This window comes from Zonotrichia albicollis, chromosome 26 (assembly GCF_047830755.1).
Source record: "Zonotrichia albicollis isolate bZonAlb1 chromosome 26, bZonAlb1.hap1, whole genome shotgun sequence".
Classification (NCBI taxonomy): domain Eukaryota; kingdom Metazoa; phylum Chordata; class Aves; order Passeriformes; family Passerellidae; genus Zonotrichia; species Zonotrichia albicollis.
In genome coordinates, this window is record NC_133844.1 from 5,434,487 (window position 1) to 5,452,836 (window position 18,350).

An 18,350-nucleotide genomic window follows, 5' to 3' on the forward strand; every position below is an offset into this window, starting at 1 on the left:
TGCCCCTGCTGCAGCCTCAGCACTCACCGTGCATCCCTCGGGGGCTGGGGAGGCCGAGGGGAGCCGGGGAGCCCCGGGACAACCCGCATTCAGTGGGATTGAATCCCAGCCATGCCCGGAGCAGCCCGTCCGCCCCAGCACGATTGAATCCCAGGAATTCCGGGGGGCAGCCCCTCCAGCGCAGCTCCCTGGCCTCTGCCAGCAGCCCGGATCCCACACGCCGCAATTCCACAGGCTCCAGGAGCCCACGTGCCGAGGGGCACCACCACGGGGGTGGCACCGCAGCCCCACGGGCGTGGGGGTCCCATCAGCTCCTCCTGGGGTGCCCCCCGCGCTGGCAGCTCCAGCTCAGCCCCTGGTACCTCCCAGACGCTGCTGTGTCCCGGCACACACGGAGGTGGGCCCTGGGTTTTGGGGATCCCCGCGCCGCATTTGGGGACACCAGCCCAAAGATGAGAAGGGAAAACCTGAATTCCCAGCACAGCCGGTAGACTGAGCCCCTCCCAGCAGGGAGTGGGATGAAAACCAGAGCTCCGGGGACCCCCTTTAGCGCAAACTGGGGGGTCCGGGGAACCCCCAGATCCTTCTCAAGCACAGACAACACAAACTGGGGTTCCACGGAGCCCAGGCTCCCTCTCCAGCAGAGACACCTCTCAAGGCAGAGATCCCTGAGGATCCAGCATGATCCGTGCAGGCTGGAGACCCCGAGGGACCCCCCCAGCCCAGCCAGACGCGTGGGGGGGCTCCGACTCACCGGGGTCAGCACGGAGCGGCTGCACCGCGAAGGCTCCGCGGCGGCGCAGCATCCTCGGGACGTACGGGGAATAGGACCGGGCCGGGAGCACCGGGAACGGGGCACGGAGCACCGGGGCTGCTCCTCCGCTGCTTTATGGGGCAGGGCCGGGGGGCGGCTCAGCCCCGGGGCGGGGCGGGGGTGCGGGGCCGCCCCCTGCCCGCGCAGCCCCTTCGCCCCCAGCCTCAGCTGTGTTATCCGTGTAGGGCTCCGAGCGTTTATTCCTCTTTTTCCTGCGTGGAGAGGGCGGGAGGAGGGCAGGACTATCATCATCATCATCATAATCATCATCATCCTCCCTGCCTGGGTGTCACAGAGCCATGGAATGGTTGCGTGGGGACCTTAAAGCCCATCCAGTGCCACCCCTGCCATGGGGCACCTTGGACACTTCCAGGGGTCCTGCTGCTCTGGGATGATTAATTGGGAATTCCATGGTGGAATGATTAATTGAGGATTCGATGGTTGAATGATTAATTGGGAATTCGATGGTGGAATGATTGATTAATTGGGAATTCGATGATGGGGTGATTGGTTAATTGGGAATTCGATGGTGAGAGCTCCATGTCCGAGCCCGCGGTGCACGGGGGGCCGTGGCGCTCCCCAAACAGGCCCCGTGAGAGCCCAGGCAGGAGGGGAGGGGCGGTCCTGGCTGTCCCTGCTGCAGAGGGACAGGGGAAGGGACAGGGGAAGGGACAGGTCTCTCCCAGGCCGCTGATAACAGCGAATCTCAGATAACAGCAAAGCCCTGATAACAGCAAAGGCCAGATAACAGCAAAGCCATCTCCGTGCAGGCGGGCACGGAGGGCGGGGAGCCGCGATAAGAGCACCTGGAGCGGGACAAAGGCCTCGGCCAACAGCCCCCAATAAACCCGGACACCTCCCAGGGCCGCAGGGAGGGGCAGCCAGGCCTGAGGGCAGCCCTGACCTTCTGGGAGCAGCACAAGGAGCGGCACCGGAGCACCCGGACCCCACCCCGGGTACAGGCAGCAGCGCTGAGGGGTCTGGGAGTCCCTGTCTGCACCCCGGGTTTGGGTCTGGGGGGTCCCTGTCTGCACCCGGGGTTTGGGGTTGAGGGGTTTGGGGGATCCCTGTCTGCACCCCGGGTTTGAGGCTGAGAGGTCTGGGGGGTCCCTGTGTGCACCCTGGGTTTGAGGGGTCTGGGGGGTCCCTGTGTGCACCCCGGGTTTGGGGCTCAGGGGTCTGGGGGACCCTGTGTGCACCCCGGCTTTGGGTCTGGGGGGTCCCTGTGTGCATCCTGTGTTTGGGTTTAGGGGCTCTGGGGGTCCCTGTCTGCACCCCGGGTTTGGAGCTGAGGGGTCTGGGGGATCCCTGTGTGCACCCCAAGTTTGGGTCTGGGGGTCCCTGTGTGCACCCCGGGTTTGGGGCTGAGGGGTCTGGGGGTCCTTGTGTGCACCCCGAGTTTGAGGGGTCTGGGGGTCCCTGTGTGCACCCCGGGTTTGGGGCTCAGGGATCTGGGGGTCCCTGTGTGCACCCCGGGTTTGGGGTCGAACCCCCTTCCCCCTGCCCTGGGGTCCCCGCACAGAGCAGACACGGCAGTGGAGCAAATATATATTATATTTAAAGAGAACCTGGTTTAATTCCTCGGAGAAGCCCTTTGCAGTCAGTGCTCAAGCGGTGCCAGCCCCTCGCGGTCCCCACGTGCTCAAGCGACCCCTCCCCAATGTCCCAAGCTGAGAACTCACCCAGCTCCTCGCACACACCCACCAAGGGGTGAAGATGGGCGGTGGCGTCGCGTCCCCCCAAATCCCATCCATCCCTCAGCCCGGTGCGGTGGGACAGCCCTGGGGACATCGGGGTGACCCCACTCGCGGGGCTCAGGAGCGGGGGGACACCGAGGGGGACACGGGCGCCCCCGGGGGTCCCTGGTAGCGCAGCCGCGCGTGTTTCTCGCAGAACAGCTCGTCCCCCACCCAGAAGTGGCCGCGCATCTTGAGGCTGAGCCCGCAGTCGGCGCAGGTGTAGCAGGAGGGATGGCGGTAGCGGCCGTCCTGGATCCGCACCGCCTGTGTCCTGCAGCGGGGGGACACGCGGTCAGCAGAGCCACCCCCGGTGTCCCCAGGGTCCCCTCCCAGCCGGGGTCAGGCGGGGGTGGATCCTGCCCTGACCCCGGGATCCTGACACCCCGGACCGTCCCCATTTTCACCCTGAAGGAACAATGGCGAGGATGGATCCTGCCCTGGGCCCCCAGCCCCATTTCCACCCCACAATCCACCCCATTTTCATCCTGAAGGAGCAATGGCAAGGATGGATCCTGCCCTGGGACCACTCCCACCCCAGGACAGCCCCATTTTCATCCTCAAGGAACAATGGCAAGGATGGATTCTGCCCTGGGACCACCCTGGCCCCACTCATACCCTGGGACTGCCCCCGTTTTCACCCTGAAGGAGCAATGGCAGGGACGGATCCTACCCTGGGACCACTCCCACCCCAGGACAGCCCCATTTTCACCCTAAAGGAGCAATGGTGAGGATGGATCCTGCCCTGACCCCACTCACGCTCCAGGACGGCCCCATTTTCACCCTGAAGGGACAATGGCAGGGATGGATCCTGCCCTGGGCCCCCAGCCCCATTCTCACCCCACAATCCCCCCCATTTTCACCCCTCCGGCGGTGACAGCAGGGGTGGATCCTGCCCTGGGACGACCCTAGCCCCACTCACATCCCAGGACTGACCCCATTTTCAGCCTGAAGGAGCAATGGCAAGGATGGATCCTGCCCTGACCCCACTCACCCCGGGACCACTCCCATTTTCACCCTGAAGGAGTGACTGCAGGGATGGATCCTGCCCCGGGACCCCACTCAAAGCCCCATTTTTACCCTAAAGGAACAATGGCAGGGATGGATCCTGGCCTGGATCCATCCTCACACCCCAGGACAGTCCCATCTTCACCCCGAAGGAGCAATGGTAGGGATGGATCCTACCCTGGCCCCACTCACACCCCGGAATCGCCCCATTTTCACCCTGAAGGGACAATGGCAAGGATGGATCCTGCCCTGGGCCCCCAGCCCCATTCCCACCCCACAATCCCCCCCATTTTCAGCCCTCCGGCGGTGACAGCAGGGGTGGGTCCCGCCCCAGCCACACCCCGGATTATTTTATCCCTGCCGGGGGCAATGTCAGGGACAGCTCCTGCCCTGCCTGAGCGCAGCCCCTTTTTGGCTTTGCCAGGAGGGCTGGCAGGGACAGCCCCACCCCCGGGACGCCCCGGGACCTCCCGAGCCCCCGGCCCCACTCACGCGATGCTGCTCCCGCATTTCTCACAGACGTGCAGCTTCTGCACTCCGGCCACCGGCCTGCGGGCCCCGGCCGAGAGGCCGCTGGGGAAGGGGGCTGCGGGACCTGCTGGGGGGACACGAGGCCATCAGAGCCGTGCCACCCCCGTGCCAGCCCTGCCCGCGCCCCCCGTGCCCCCCTCACCTCCTTCCTCATCCTCCAGCGCCTCCTGCAGCAGGCGGAAGGTGCTGGATTGCCGCGGGGCCGCCCGCAGCTCCCGGTTCTCCTGCAGCATCTTGTAAACCTCCGAGTCCTCCTCCAAGCGCCTCATGGTCGGCTCCGAGCCTTGGCTGGGGGTGGGGAGATTTTGGGGGGGTTCCCAGCGCCCGAATTCCGGGATCCACCCCAGAGCCCGCCCGCCACCTGCTCCCTCCACCCCGGGAGCTGCCCCGGCCTGCCCGGCCCTCCCTCGGCCCCACCTGCCTGCAGGTGAGTTAACCCTTTCCCCGGGCTCCCTGAGCACCCACGGGTGACAAACCCGCGTGGGGACACGGGGCTGGGCCCCCAGAGCCCCCAGCCCGCTCCGTACCTGAGGCAGGCGCTGGAGGAGGGGGAGGAGAGGCGCCTCTCCCGGGGGGCTGCCCAGGGGCTTTGGGGGGCTCCGGGCTCCGGTGAGGGTGGCCGGGGAGGGGGAGGCAGGACGGGCCCCTGGGAGCTGCTCTGGCGGCTCGGGGGTCGCTCCTGCAGGGGAGAAGGGAGGGATGTCATGAGGGGGGCACACAGAGCCTCCCTGTCCCCCCAGGCACCCCAAGGACACCCGGACAGCTCCAAGAGCTGCCCCCAGGCCACAGGGATGCTCCGTGGGGCTGCAGCTTCTCCTTCCCACCCCAAATGGGACCGGTGGGACCCCCAGAGGGGCCAGGGCAGCGCCCCCAGCCCATAACCCAGAGCCTGAGCCCGTCCCCTCCCCTCATCTGCTCCTGCTTAGCGGGCCGGGAAGCGGAGCCCTCCCCGGCTAAGTGGAAGCCGATGTTCCTCCTGTTCCCGATGTTTGTTCCCGATGTTCCCGGGAGCAGCTGCCCCGCAGATGGGAACGAACCCCCCGGGGTGGGCACAGGGCATGGGGACCCCCTGGCTGGACCCGCGGGGAGGGAGAGGGGAGCACCGAGGCTTTGTGGGATGAGCTCAAATTAGCTAAAATGAGCTAAAATTAGGCATGGGGGGAGCCGGGCCTCGTCCTCATCCAAGGCGAGGAGATGAGGAAGAATGGGATGGACCCAAGGGCCGCCATCCCCTCACCATCCCTCGGGTACAGGGCATTGGGTGAGGGCTCCGGGCATGGCACCCTCGTGTCCCCAACCCTGCGGACCCTGTGGGGCAGGGAGGGACCCCTCGGAGCCGGCAGCGAAGCAAACAAGGAGCTGGAACGGGAGGAAGGAGGGAGCGGCGGCCGGAGCAGCCAAGGGGCGGCCGGGGCTGCGGCCAAAGGCAGCTGGGAAGGACCGCGCTGCTTCCCAATTTGGGCTTGAAAAACAAGAAAAAGAGAAAGCGGGGAGGGAGGAAAGGAGGGAGACGCCAAGGCCGGAGCCAGCGGCTGCCCGCAGGGAGGATGGGGCGGCCGAGGGCACCCTGGCACTGAGCTCGGGGCTGGAGGAGCCACTCGGGGCATCTCCATCCCCATCCCGGCGCATCCCGACCCCATCCCGGGGTGTCCCACGGGCCCGGGTCCCTGCCCGGCCAACACCCCAGAGCCCCGGGCTGGCGGCACCGGGGCTGGGCCCTCCCAAACTGGTTTGGCCTCCCCAGGCTGGCGCCGCTGCCAAGAGGAGCAAAACATCCCCGGGCAGGTGCGGCGGTGCCCGCGGGGCCGGGGGCGCTGCCAGCGCGGCGGGGAGGGGACACCCGCGACAGCCACCGCAGACCGGGACACCGGGACAGCGGGGACAGCGGGGACGGGGCCGTGGGGAGGCAGAGAGGGTGGTTTGGGGGCTCAGAGTGGGGTGGTTTAGGGGTTCAAAAGACAGTTGTTTAGGGGCTCAAAATGAGGTGGTTTAGGGGTTCAGTGGGGGAAGGTTTAGCATCACAAAGGGGCAAGGTTTGGTGGTTCAAAGCAAGGAGGTTTGGGGCTTAAAATGGGGGTTCAGAGTGGGGTGGTTTTGGGGCTCAAAGGAGGGTGGTTTGGGGCTCAAAATGAGGTGATTTGCAGGCCCAGTGGGGGAAGGTTTAGCAGTGCAAAAGAGCAAAGTTTGGTGGTTCGAAGCAAGGAGGTTTGGGACTTAAAATGGGGGTTCACAGAGGGATAGGTTTTCGGGTTCAAAGGGTTTTGGAGCACAGATGCTCCCCCAGCAGCTCTGCCTGGCCCCCAGTTCAAGCTCACCTGGCTCAGGCCGGGACAGGTGAACTCCTGCTCCAAGGGCTGTGAGCTGGGGGACAGAACGGAGCCATCAGGGGGGTCCCTGGCCCTCCCCAGCCCCCTCCTCACCCCCAGCCCTCACACAGCCCCGCGCAGCCGTACCTGGCACTGAGGGATGCCAGGCTGGGGTCGGGGCTCCTCAGGGCCCTTTGGCTCTCACTCGGCACCTGCAGCGTGTCCTGGGGAGGGGAGGGTGACACCAGCAGCTGCCACCAGCCCTGGCTGTGGGGCTGGAGCGTGCAGGGGCTCCCGGGGCTCACCTGGAAACGCGTGGCCAACCCCTCCAGCGAGGCGTCCCCGTTGGTGACGCTGGGAGATGGCACCGGGCACCTGAGAGAGCAGCAGGGTTTGGGATCTGCCCCAGGAGCCCCAAAACGCCGAGCACAGCACGGTGGGACCCTTCCCGCAGCCCCGGAGCTGCAGAGGCAGCAGCTCCATCCCCAATTGGCCTCAGGTAACCACTGCCAGCGCTGCCCGGCCTCGTTAGCACCCGACTCATTAATTAGAGAGCCAGGACGGGCTCTCATGGGGATGGCACCACCCCAAGAGTCACCGAGGGGGGGAACAAGTGACACACGCGTGGTTGGGGACCCCCAGACACCGCTGGCACCCGGGGCTGCCCCAGCACCCACCTCTGCACCTCCAGCCGCAGCTGCCCCGCGCTCCGCTTGATCTTGTTCTGCGCCTCCACGTTGAGCATCTCCGCCGTGCTCTCCCCGTTGATGGCGACAATGACATCCCCCGGGCGGAGGTCACCCGCGGCCGCCTTCCCGTGCTCCGTCACCTCCACCAAGGGGACAAGGGACAGTGACACACCGGTGCAGCGCAGCACGCCCCGAACCCCGCCCTGCTGCGATGGGATGTTCCCTCCCTCTGGAATGGCCAGGGCCTGCCAGAACAGCACCAGCCCCTCTGCCAGGAGGGGACCCCGGCCTTGGGGACAACACTCGGGAATTTGGCACGGCCCGGCCCGGCCCAGGGGCTGCGGGAGCCGCTGGGGCCGCTCCTACGGAGCGGGATCCCCCAAGGGTGGCAAACAGGATTCCCCAAACAGGATCCCCCAAACAGGATCCCCCAAACAGGATCCCCCAAGGACACCAAACAGGGTCCCCCAAACAGGATCTCCCAAACAGGATCCCCCAAACAGGATCCCCCAGGGACAGCAAACAGGATCCCCCAAACAGGATCCGCTCCCCAGGCCAGCCCCGAGCCCCTCGGCTCTCCCCAGGCCGGGGGACACGGGGGGTTCCTACCTTGGAGACGGCGATGGGCTTCCCGAAATCTCTGCCCCCGCAGATGCGGAAGCCCCACGGGGCCGGGCCGGGCAGTGTCACTGTCGCTGTCGCTGTCACCGGCATGGCAGCGGCGGCTCTGGGCGGGCAGCAGCGAGGTGTCAGCGATGCCGGGTGCTGAGGGGATGAGGCAGAGGGACCCCCCCCTCCTCCTACCCACAGACCACACAGCGAGGGCCTCCCTGTCCCCGCCGCACCCCGAGGGTGCTTTCCTTCCGGGGAGGGGACCCGGGTCCTCGCAGGGTGACAGCAGCCACCGCCGCTTCCTCCTGTCCCCAGCGCTGGCGCCTTCCTCCCCGGGCCCGGGGGGTCCCAGGCACCCGGCGGTGCAGCTGAGACAGCCAAGGTCGTTCCCAGGAGCTGCAGCAAGGCAGGAAATTGGTGAAGCCTTGGCAGCAAGGCCGGCGCTGTGGCCTGGCAGAGCTGAGCGGGGTTTGGAGGGGAGGATGTGGCAGCGAGGGACGGGTCCTGCTGCACCACAGCAGCGCCCAGCGAGGACCGGCAGCGCCAGTCCTTCATCCCACAGCAAATGCACAGCGGTGAAGGACGCTGAGGGTCCCCGGGGGTGGCACAGGGTCCCCGTGGTGCCCCGGTGAGCGGCGCAACCCTTGGATCCCATGGGATGGGTGGGAATGGGCAGCAGCATCCCCTAAATCCACCCCAGAGCCCATCCCACCCATGCCGGCACAGCCTGGGGGAGCTGGGCACCCCCTCTGGGACCGGGCACCCCATCTGGGACTGGGCACCCCATCTGGGACTGGGCACCCCATCTGGGACCGGGCACCCCATCTGGGACTGGGCACCCCATCTGGGACCGGGCACCCCGGCCGCAGCCGCCGGGAATGTTAAAAATCCCAAGAGCACAAAGAGGGGCTTGAGAGGCTGCCCGGAAGAATTTCCTGGGCTGGGCTTCCAGCGCCGGGAGGAAACCCCAAACCCCAAACCCCCTCCCCATGCCCAGCCCCGCTCGGCATCCCTGGGCAGCCCGGGGACCCCCACACGCAGCTGGGCACCCACCCCAGACCCCTCGACAGCCCTGAACCTCTTCTGTGGACCCTGCAGCCCTTCTTTAGACACTGCACCCCACCTCTCCCTTATGCACCCCTTTTCCACCTCCTGCACCCCTTCTCCATCCCTGCACCCCTCCTCCAGTCCCAGCACCTCCCCTTCGTGTCCTGCACCCCTTCTCCACCTCCTGCACCCCTTCTCCATCTCCGTCCCCAGCTCTCTCCGTGCTCCCCTCCTCGGTCCCCGCTCCCCACCTGTGTCCCCGCTGCCTCCGGGCTCTGTCCCCGCCGCACAGCGATGTCTTTGTGCCCGCCGTGTCTGGCGGTGCCGCCTGGCACCCGCGGGGCGGGCGGCGGGGACGGGCGATGCCAGGAGGCGCCGGGACCCGGGGACACGAGGACTTGGCACTGGCGAGGATCCGGGGACACAGTGGGGACCTGCCCGCGCACCGGGACCCTCGAGGCACGGACGGACGGACGGACCCCCCCGCGCCCCCCGCGCACTCACCGGGGCGGCCGAGCCGGGCGGCCCCGCGGGGCTGCGGAGCCGAGCGCGGCCCCGGGACGGCGCCGCCTCCTCGGGAGGAGCCGGGCCGGGCTGCGGGCACAGCTCCCTCCCTTCCCCGACGGGGCGCACGGCGGCGCCGGGCCCGCCCCGGGCCCGCCCGTGGGCGTGGGGGGATCCCCGCGGCCCCACGCAGCGCCCCCGCCCACGGCTCCGGTGGGACGGGTCCCGGAGCGGCTCCTCCCCAATCCCGGCACTCTCAGAGTGGCGCTGAGCGGAGCTTTAATGACGGAAAAGAAGCGAAGGCGACTCCCGGACACGGACCCGCATGGCGGGGCGCGACCGTCATGGTCAGGCCCGGCACCGGGCAGAGCCCGGGGCGATCCCGGGCCGGTGGCACGGGCAGCGGTGGGGAGGGGGCGCGTTAAGGCACTGGGGCGGGGGAGACACCCCGCGCTGGGGGATCCGTCCCTGTTAGAAGCAGCCCCATAGGGGCGGGAGGGAGCTGGAGGCGCTTCATCCCCGTGCGGGGACACGGCGGGGACACGGCGGGACACGGGGAAGCCCCCGCGGTCCCCACGGCCGCGGGTCACACCGGCGCCACGTAATTCCCGGGGAAAGTGCCGAATTTCTGCGTCCTCCTGGACACTCCTGCGGGTACAAAGACGCGGAGAGGCGGTGAGCGGTGAGGGGGGCACCTTGTCCTCATCCCTGTCCCCAAGGAGGTCGCCACGCACCCACGAACCAGCCGTCGTCGCATTGCTGCATGACATCCACCCTGTCCCCTTCCAGCAGCTCCAGCTCGTCGGCGTTTTGGGGCCGGTACTGGTACAGGGCCCGGTACCTGCGACACAAACCATGGGCAGAGCCCACCCCACGCACACGGGTGGGACCCTCGTGGGGACACCGCGCCCGGGGCCGCCCCTGGCTCTGCTTACGGAGTCCACCGGATCTCGGAGCCGTTGTGGGACGGGGCGGGCTCGGGCCGGGCGCTGCTCTGTGCCACCGCCGGGGTCGGGCGCTGTGGGGACACGGGGGGTCAGGGTGGCACCCGCAGCCCCAGAAGTGCCGGGGCATGATGCCAGGGCAGGGGGCACAATGCCAGGGCGGGGGGCACAATGCCAGGGCAAGGGGCACTCACCTGCTCGGGGCTCCAGCCAGGACGCCGCGGCTCCGCAGGGTGTGGGGGGCTGGCAGAGGCCACCAAGGGGCTGGGGGTGCCAGCGTGGGGCAGCTTTGGGGACGGGGGGAAGGTGGCACCGACGCCGGGACCCCGCTTGGCTTCCCGGGGGGACCCCGCGGGAGCCTGGGGGCTGCGGGGGCCGGGCGAGCGCTGCAGGGCCGGGGATCGGGGGCTGGCGGGGCCGGGGGAGGCGGGGATGTCCTCGGCCGTGGCTTTGACCCGCGGCTCCTTCAGCACCTGCACGTAGGTGGCGGGGAAGATGCCCTGGCGGCTGGTGCCCGAGATTCGCCCCTCGTACCAGTTCTCGTTCACCCGGCGCACCAGGCAGATCCGCTCGCCCTGCCGCGGGAGCAGAGGGCGGGTTAGCGCGGGATGGCCCGGGATGAACGACCCGGGATGACACGGAACGGGCCGGGATGAACGGCCCGGGATGGCACAGCACAGAGAGGCACGGAATGGCCCAGGATGAACGACCCGGGATGGCACAGCACAGAGAGGCACGGAATGGCCCGGGATGGCACAGCATGGAGAGGCACAGATTGGCCCGGGATGGCACAGCACGGAACGGCCCGGGATAGCCTGGAACGGCCCGGTATGGCCCAGAATGGCCTGGGATAGCACAGCACGGAGAGGCACAGCACGGCCAGGGATGGCACAGCACAGAGAGGCACAGAACAGCCCGGGATGGCCCAGCATGCAATGGCCCGGGACGGCCCGGGATGGCCCAGCACGGAGCCGCCGTACCTTGCGAAAGGAGAGCTCCACGTGCACATCCCCTCGGAAGTTGTAGAGCGCCAGCGCCTCGCCGTATTCCAGCACCTGGAGCGTGGGAGCCTTGATGGGCTTGGGCACCTCGGTGGGCGGCAGGATCTGGGGGGCACACGCGGGTGAGGGGCAGCGCCAGCGCCCCCCGGCCCCGCTGCCCCCGCACGGCCCGCGCTCACCTCCACGTAGTTGGAGGGGAAGATGCCCACGCGGCCGTGGTGCTCCCCCTCCAGCCAGTTCCTGTCCACCTCCTTGTGGATGTACACGATGTCGCCCTTCTGCAGCGTCAGCTCCCTGCAAGGGACACTGTAACGCCTGCCCGCGGGCACAGACCCGGCCCCGGCTCGGCTGGCAGTGCCAGGGCTCCCCCAGTCCCCCTCTGTCACCGAGGGACCCCAGGGGTGACCCCGGCGCTTACTTGGGAGACTCAGCCTGGAAGTTGAACTTGAGGCGAGCAGCTTTCATCTGGGGAGGGACAGGAGGGGTTACAGGGGACACCCCCAGTCCCACCACCCCAAACCCCCCATGGCACGGGACAGCCCAGCCTCACCTTCTTCTCCTCCCTCCTGACGGCCTCCAGGGGCTCCCCCAGGTCCGACAGGCTGGGCAGGGTCCCTGGCCTGAGGGTGTCTGTGAAGAGTGGGGTGTGGGGGTCTCAGGGAGGCTCAGGGGGCCTCAAGGGGGGCTCAGGGGGGCTCAAGGAGGGATCAAAGGGGGCTCAAGGGGGTCTCACCTCTGCCAGGGCTCCGGTCACCGGCCAGCCCCAGCCCAGCCCGCTCCATGCTGGGGGTGGCAGCTGAGTGGTGGGTGCCAGGGGGGCTCCACAGCCGCTGGGGTGACAGGGGGCTCCTGAGGGGGGACAGTGGCTCAGGGCAGAGCCGTGAACCCTCCCTGCGCTGACCCTGCTGCCCTTAGGGGTGAGCAGGACCCCTGTGTCCCACAGAGCAGGACATCGGGGTCCTGTGCATTGCATGGACCAGCACATCAGGGGCCCCTTTATCCCATGAACCCCTGGGTCCACAGACCAGGAATTCAGGGTCCACCAGGATCCCTGAATTCCATCAACCAGGATATTGGGGTCCCCCAGCACCAGGACCCCAGAATCCCACGGCCCAGAACCACCGGGTACCCCAGTGTGAGAGCGCTGGGGTCCCCCAGAACCAGGACCCCCGGCCCTGCTCTCTGCAGCGCTCCCGGGGCTCCTCCCGGGGCAGCCAAGCGGGACCGGTCCGAAGTTTTCCGGCAGCGCGGCCCCGCTGCGGCCGAGCAGGAAACGCCGGGGAGGGCTAATGAATAACCGCGCTCCGGGGGGCGCTGAAAGAGCCCAAATGCGCCCCCCAAAGCCGGAGGAGGGGCTGGGGAGGGGGGGAACCCCCGCCCTGTGCGCCCCTGGGGGTTACGGTGGGTCCTGCAAGCGGAGGGACTCGTTGGTTTGTTCGTTGTTTGTTTGTTTGTTTGTTGGTTGGTTTGTTTGTTTTGCTGGCGGGGCACAGAGGGGTCTGTGGGGACACCCTGGGGTACCCACCCCGTCCCAGTGTGCCCACCCCATCCCGGCGTGCCCACCCCATCCCACCGCGGGGTGCTCCGGCACAGCTGTCCCCTCCCCGTGCCCGCGGGGACACAGCGGTGGGAATTGGGAACCCGAGCGCCGTCACCTCCCCTGGGACGGAGCCAAAGGCCGGGACACGGCGTTCCCTGCTCGGGGCCGGGGGAAAGGCTGAGCCCCGCTCCGGCCCCGTCCCACCCTGCGGGCAGCCGGCCCGGCGCCGCTCCCACCCGTGCGGGGATCCCGTGGGGATTCCGGGGGGCTCCCACCCCGCGGGGCGCTGCAGGGACAGCCCGACCGCCACCCCCAGAGCGGGGTCCCGTCCCTCGCCCCCTCGGTTTGGGGGTGGGAGCGGCCGCGGAACTCACCGAGCAGCCGGGGAGGCCGGAGCAGGGGAGCGAGCGGTGGGAGCAGCCGCCGCCGGGCTCTGCCGGGAGGAGCGGGAGGGGGTGGGAGAGAAAAATTAATCATCCAGGAGGCCGAGTCTCGGCGGGAAGCGAAGGAGTCCAGCTCGGCTGCGCCAATAAAGCGCCGGACGGACGGACGGACGGGCGGGCTGGGTCCTAAAGCCCCACGGCCGCGGCTGCAAGGGCTGCTGAGCAGCCGTGCGTGGGGCCAGATGTGCGCGGAGCCAGCCAGGCAGGCACCGGGGTGTGCGCACATCCAGATGTGCATGCAGCTCCGTGCAGGCATCCAGATGTGCAGGGCTCCAGCCGTGCACTCATCCATCCATCCAGTTGTTCACACATCCATTTGTGCACACATCCATCCATTCATCCATCCAGTTGTGCACACATCCAGTTGCGCACACATCCAGCCACACATGCACCCAGATGTGCATGCACCCACCCGGGCATTAATCCAGATGTGCATCCCACCATGTGCATGCCCAAGCCTTGCACAAAGCCAGCCCACAGCTGGATGTGCTCACAGCTGGATGTGCCCACCGTTGAATGTGCCCACAGCTGGATTTGCCACAGCTGGATGTGCTCACAGCTGGATTTGCCACAGCTGGATGTGCCCACACCTGGATGCCCTGGGGTGCCCAAGGGGCAGCAGGAGGGCCCGGGGGTACCTGGCGGGGTGCCCGGCGCGTCTCCATGTCCCTCATGTCCTTGTCCAGCTCCTCGCTGAGCTGCTCCAGCTCCTGCTCCAGCAGCACCTGCACGGCCAATTCGGGGCTGTGGCGGCCAGGCTGGCACTGCCCGCGGGCACCGGGCCCCGCTGCCACCCCCAGCTCCTCACCTCGATGGACTGAGCCCGCTTCGGCCGCGCTGCTGCCGGGCTCTGAAAGAGCAGGGGGCGCTCAGGGTGTGCCCACCTCGGGCCCACCCCTCACCCTGTGCCAGCCCTGCCTACCTGCTCCCGCGGACAGAACTCCCCTGGTTCGTAGTCAAAAATGCTGCCGGGCTCGGCGGTGGCAGCGGTGCCGCCCCAGCGGGTCCTGTGGAGGACGGGGGGGTTCAGCCAGCGCAGCCCCACTCACCCTGTGGGCACCCCCGTCCCTGTGCCAGGCTCACCAGTCCATCCCGTTGGGCATCCCGGGGGGTTCAGCCGGGGCCGAGCCCCTCCTGCGCGGCTTGGGGGGCGATGGAGGCGCCGTGGTGGGGCAGGAATGGGTGTCCCAGTCGGGCTCTGGGGATGGGGAGGTGAGCGGGGGCCGGGCCGTGCCAGCCCCTTTGTGTACCCCGTGCCCGCTCCGTGCCCACCCGCGCAGCCGGGCTCACCTGGCAGCTTGCGGTGGATCTGCCGGAACATGCTGCGGTACCAGTCCCGGGGGCTGTCCACGCTCTGGGGGGACACGGTGGGGTGGTGAGGGGGTGACAGCGGGGTGACACCCCCGCCCTGCGCCCCCACTCACCGAGCGAGAGGCCAGGGGCATCCCCGTCTCGTCCACGGGCCCGATGCCATCGTACTTCACCCAGCGCCGCTCCCGCCGCTTGCTGTCCTTGGTCCAGGTCGCCGACCAGCCCGGGGGCCGCGGGCAGGCGGGGGCGGCCCTGGGGCTGGGGCTGGGCTGGGCGGGCGCCTGGGGAATGGGGGCTTTGGGCTCCTTGGCTGGCCAGGTCTGGTACCACTCATTCACTGCGGGCAAGGTGGGCACGGCTCAGGTGGGCACAGCCCGGGGGATGTCCCCAGGTGTCCCCAGGATGCTCGGGGCTCTCCGTACCTGAGCTCTTGGGAGCTCCCGGGCTGTTCTGGGCGGTGCCGCGGCTCTCCGGCTCGTGGAAGTGGAAATTGAGGGTGTTGGAGCCGCGGTGGCGGATGACGGGCACCTGTGGCACAGGGAGGGGCTGGCACAAAGCATCGGGGGCTGCAGCCCCCCCGGATCCCCCAGCATGTGCCAGCCCCACTCACCCTGTGCTGCGGGGACACCTGCGGGGCCGGGAGGAGGCGGGGAACGTCCTCCACCCCCAGGGCCGGGCTGGTGTCGGGGGGCAGGAGCCGGCCCGCCATGGCCGGGGGGCGCGGGATGGTGCCCAGGGGATGCCCTGTGGGAAAAGCGGCTGTGGTGCTCATGGCGTCCCTGCTTTCTGGGCATTCCCAGGCTTTGGCGGAGAGATGGAGCTCGGAGGAGCCGCAGCCGCCCCGCTGGGAGCGTCCCCGGTTATTCCGAGGCACAGGGGGTGACAACCGCGGTGGCAGCGTCCCCAGCTCAGCGAAGGGGCTGTTCCTGTTCAGAACCAGCCCTGGCACGGTCCCCACCTCATTCTCCACGCCAATCCAGACCCCCGCCCCTCGGCCTGCCCCGGCTGGGCAGGGATGGTTCAGCCCGGAGCGGCTCGGGGGGCGATGGCAGCGCCGCGCTCCCATCCCATGCCGGGCATCCCGGAGCGCTGCCCTCCCGCCCGGGCACGTGGCGGCAGCAGCGTCGCCCGCCCGGGAGCGCTGCCAGCGCCGGGAACACGACAGGGCAGAAATATTTCCCCGCCCTGCAGCGCAAACAGAAAGGGAGAGGGGACGGAGGAACGGGGAGCCGGGAACGCGCGGCCGGGCTGTGACTCAGCGGGAAGGGGCCGGGGGGCGGCTGGGGGGGGACGGGACCCCCGGAGCCCCTCCCGACACCCCAGGGAAAGCTCCGGGGCCTTTGGGGGACACGCGTGCTCTGGGCTCCGTCCCCACCGCGGCACCGGCGCTCGCAGGTGCCAGACCCCGCCTCAAACGGGGGGTCCTGGGGGCTCCCGGGCGCCCTCTGTGTGTGGGACCCCCAAATCGGGCTGGCGACCCCTCAGTTCCCGCATCGCTGGAGGCTCGGCAGCCCCGAGGTTGTAATTAACGTTAATCATCTCCGTGGGGAAACTGAGGACCCGGGGCACACAAAGTGAGGTGCAGGCTCCCCTCCCCACAGGGCACCCCAAAAACCTCCCCGCCATTCCCAGCGCAGCCCCACACGGGGCTCGGCCCCATCCTTCTCCTGTCCCCCCAAACCTGTCCCGGGGGTCCCCTCGGGGTCCCCCATCCAGCTCTTACCTCGTGGGCGGTGCCAGCGGTGCCCCCCGAGAAGCTCCGGGGTTCTGGGGAGCCCCGGGGCGAGCGGGCCGGAGCTGCGAGAGGCACGGAGGGAAAACCCACGGCACGAACTTGGCGGGGAGAAGGAGCGGGGAGGCCCTCAGCTCATGGAACTCCAGGAGAGCCCCCCAGGAGCATCCCCCGGGAGGGTCGGGAGGCACCGGCTCCGTCCCGGCCGCCGCTGGGTCCCCGTGTGCCCCGGCCCCCCCCGGGGTGCGCTGCCCCCCCAGCTCTGGAGCGGGGCCGGCCCATTCAGAGTTTCCAGTGACATTTCCAGGGATGGGATCCAGGGAATGGGGCCAAGAGGCTGAACTCATCCCACGCCCCGCGCACGCGTTCCCGCGCACCCGGCCCCGCTTACGAAACGGGGCGAGCCCGGCGCCGCCGCCCCCCGGCGCGATGGAGACGCGGGCTCGGGGGGGTCTGGGGAAAGGACCGGGAGGGAATTCCGGGTGGAGGTCGGGACTGAGGGGAGGAGCGGGGTCTGCGCTCCTGAGCGCCTCCGAGAGCCGGGATGGGGCATGGGGAGAGCAGAGCCCCATCCCCGCTGCCGGCCGCTTTCCCACGGGTGACCCTGCATCCCCTGCATCCCTCCATCCCCTCCGTCCCCTCCATCTCTCCATCTCCTGCATTCCTCCATCCCTTCAATCTCTTCATCCCCCAGGGATCTGGGCGCTGGGGACCCCCATGTAAGCCCCCTGTGTCCCACCTCATCCCCTCCAGGGTCACCGGTTCCCCACGGATGGAGAAGGGGATTTTGGGGGATTTTTGGCAGAGGGTGAGGAGGGAAATGCTGAGAGGTGAGGGCTGAAGTGGAGAGTGGGATCTGTGCTCCTGGGAGTGGGATCTGTGCTCCCGTGCCCACCCAAGCCCTGGTGTGGGGCACAGTCAGAGCAGAGCCCCCATCCCCACTGCACCATCCCCTCCGTCCGCCCATCCCTGAGGAACCCGGGCAGGGTCCCCCCAGAACACCCCCGTGTCCCCCCGCACCCCCCACTCACCCGCCGGCCGCTTCCTGCTCCCCTAAAGTGCTGACACCCCCAAAACGGGGCCGCCCCAGCCCTTCCTCATCCCGTGAGCTCCCACGTGAGCTCCAAGGGCCATGGTGGCTCCACTGCCACCCCTCGGTCCCCACCAGGCCACCGCCCTCCGCTGCTGCTGGGCACGATGGCAGGAGCCCCGGCTGGCTGCGGTCCTGCGCCCGGGGACACCGGGGACACGGGACACAGGGGACAGAGGGGACAGGGGACACGGGACACAGGGACAGAGGGGACAGGGTGTCCTCCCCCGCCCCAATGCCTGGGAATGAGGCAGCTCCTTGCTGCCAGCTGGGACACCGTGGCGAGGACAAGGAGCTGACCCTGCTGGCAAATCGCGGGGTGACGAGGGCAGGGATGGCAGCGGGACCGGGGAGGGTTAAACCCAGCGAGAGGGGACTCCGAGCCCATCCCTGCTGCCAAGGGGTGACGAATCCCCTCCAGCCCACCCAGTGACACCTCTCGATGTCGCAGCGATGCCAGGAGCGGCACCCTCAGCCCAGCCCCCCTCGGGGTGCCCAAATCCCCGCTCACCTCCCGCTCCGCACGCAGCGCCCCCGTGCCCGGCCAGGAGCCTCCAGCGCCGGCCCTGCCTCGGTCCCTCCCTCCCTCCCCGCGGCTCCCAGCACCAGCCTCCGCTCACAGATAAATATTTAACGCGCAGCCCGGGCCGGGATTAACAAAGGGCGAGTGTTTCCTGTTTGCTCAGCGGCGATGCCAGCCGGGAACGCGCGGCCGGGCCTGGGGATGCTCCCAGGGATGCTGCCCTGGGCAGGGATGTGCCCGGAGCCCCCCGGTGCCCAGTGCGGGGGTCTGGGAGTGGTGCCGGGGGTTGGGGGCTCCCCAGTTTGGGTGGGAACACCCAGGAAAAGGGTGGGAGAGCCGGAGCGTCCTGGCCAGGGCGGGCCCTGGATGCATCCGGAGCGGGAATGCTGCGGGGAGGAGCAGGTGGGAAACGGGAGCACGTGGTGAGCTGAGCTCGAGGTGGCGCTGAATTCCCAAAGGAATTGGGATGATTGATTGGGATCACGCCCTGGAGTCCTCCAGAGCTCATCCTGAATATTC

At 68.8% G+C, this 18,350-nt stretch overlaps 2 protein-coding genes across 11 annotated transcripts; both read right to left on the reverse strand.

Annotated features, from left to right (window-relative positions):
- Window positions 1-307: 307 nt before the first annotated feature.
- On the reverse strand, window positions 308-9,686 carry PDLIM2 (PDZ and LIM domain 2). Of its 7 annotated transcripts, none has more exons than XM_074559033.1 (10): window positions 9,248-9,686; window positions 7,694-7,811; window positions 7,073-7,224; window positions 6,701-6,770; window positions 6,543-6,619; window positions 6,405-6,450; window positions 4,617-4,768; window positions 4,232-4,377; window positions 4,051-4,156; window positions 2,496-2,824 (listed from the first exon to the last, which is right to left on the reverse strand). In XM_074559033.1, exons 2-10 carry the CDS (start codon window positions 7,796-7,798, stop codon window positions 2,629-2,631), a joined length of 1,050 nt encoding a protein of 349 aa, XP_074415134.1. In that variant the 5' UTR covers window positions 7,799-7,811; window positions 9,248-9,686; the 3' UTR covers window positions 2,496-2,628. The 7 variants fall into 7 exon arrangements, with proteins under 7 accessions (XP_074415135.1, XP_074415134.1, XP_074415136.1 ...); XM_074559035.1 differs by having other exon boundaries at window positions 7,694-8,092; window positions 9,248-9,525; XM_074559038.1 differs by lacking the exon at window positions 9,248-9,686 and adding an exon at window positions 8,995-9,232.
- SORBS3 (sorbin and SH3 domain containing 3) lies at window positions 9,686-17,970 on the reverse strand. Of its 4 annotated transcripts, none has more exons than XM_074559040.1 (19): window positions 17,820-17,970; window positions 15,097-15,230; window positions 14,909-15,014; window positions 14,600-14,823; window positions 14,466-14,529; window positions 14,259-14,373; window positions 14,098-14,182; window positions 13,984-14,025; window positions 13,814-13,900; window positions 13,107-13,165; window positions 11,926-12,041; window positions 11,743-11,822; window positions 11,611-11,657; window positions 11,372-11,486; window positions 11,172-11,297; window positions 10,386-10,766; window positions 10,183-10,265; window positions 9,982-10,088; window positions 9,686-9,895 (listed from the first exon to the last, which is right to left on the reverse strand). In XM_074559040.1, exons 2-19 carry the CDS (start codon window positions 15,193-15,195, stop codon window positions 9,834-9,836), a joined length of 1,998 nt encoding a protein of 665 aa, XP_074415141.1. In that variant the 5' UTR covers window positions 15,196-15,230; window positions 17,820-17,970; the 3' UTR covers window positions 9,686-9,833. The 4 variants fall into 4 exon arrangements, with proteins under 4 accessions (XP_074415141.1, XP_074415142.1, XP_074415140.1 ...); XM_074559041.1 differs by lacking the exon at window positions 17,820-17,970 and adding an exon at window positions 17,250-17,756; XM_074559039.1 differs by lacking the exon at window positions 17,820-17,970 and adding an exon at window positions 16,210-16,550.
- Window positions 17,971-18,350: the final 380 nt, after the last annotated feature.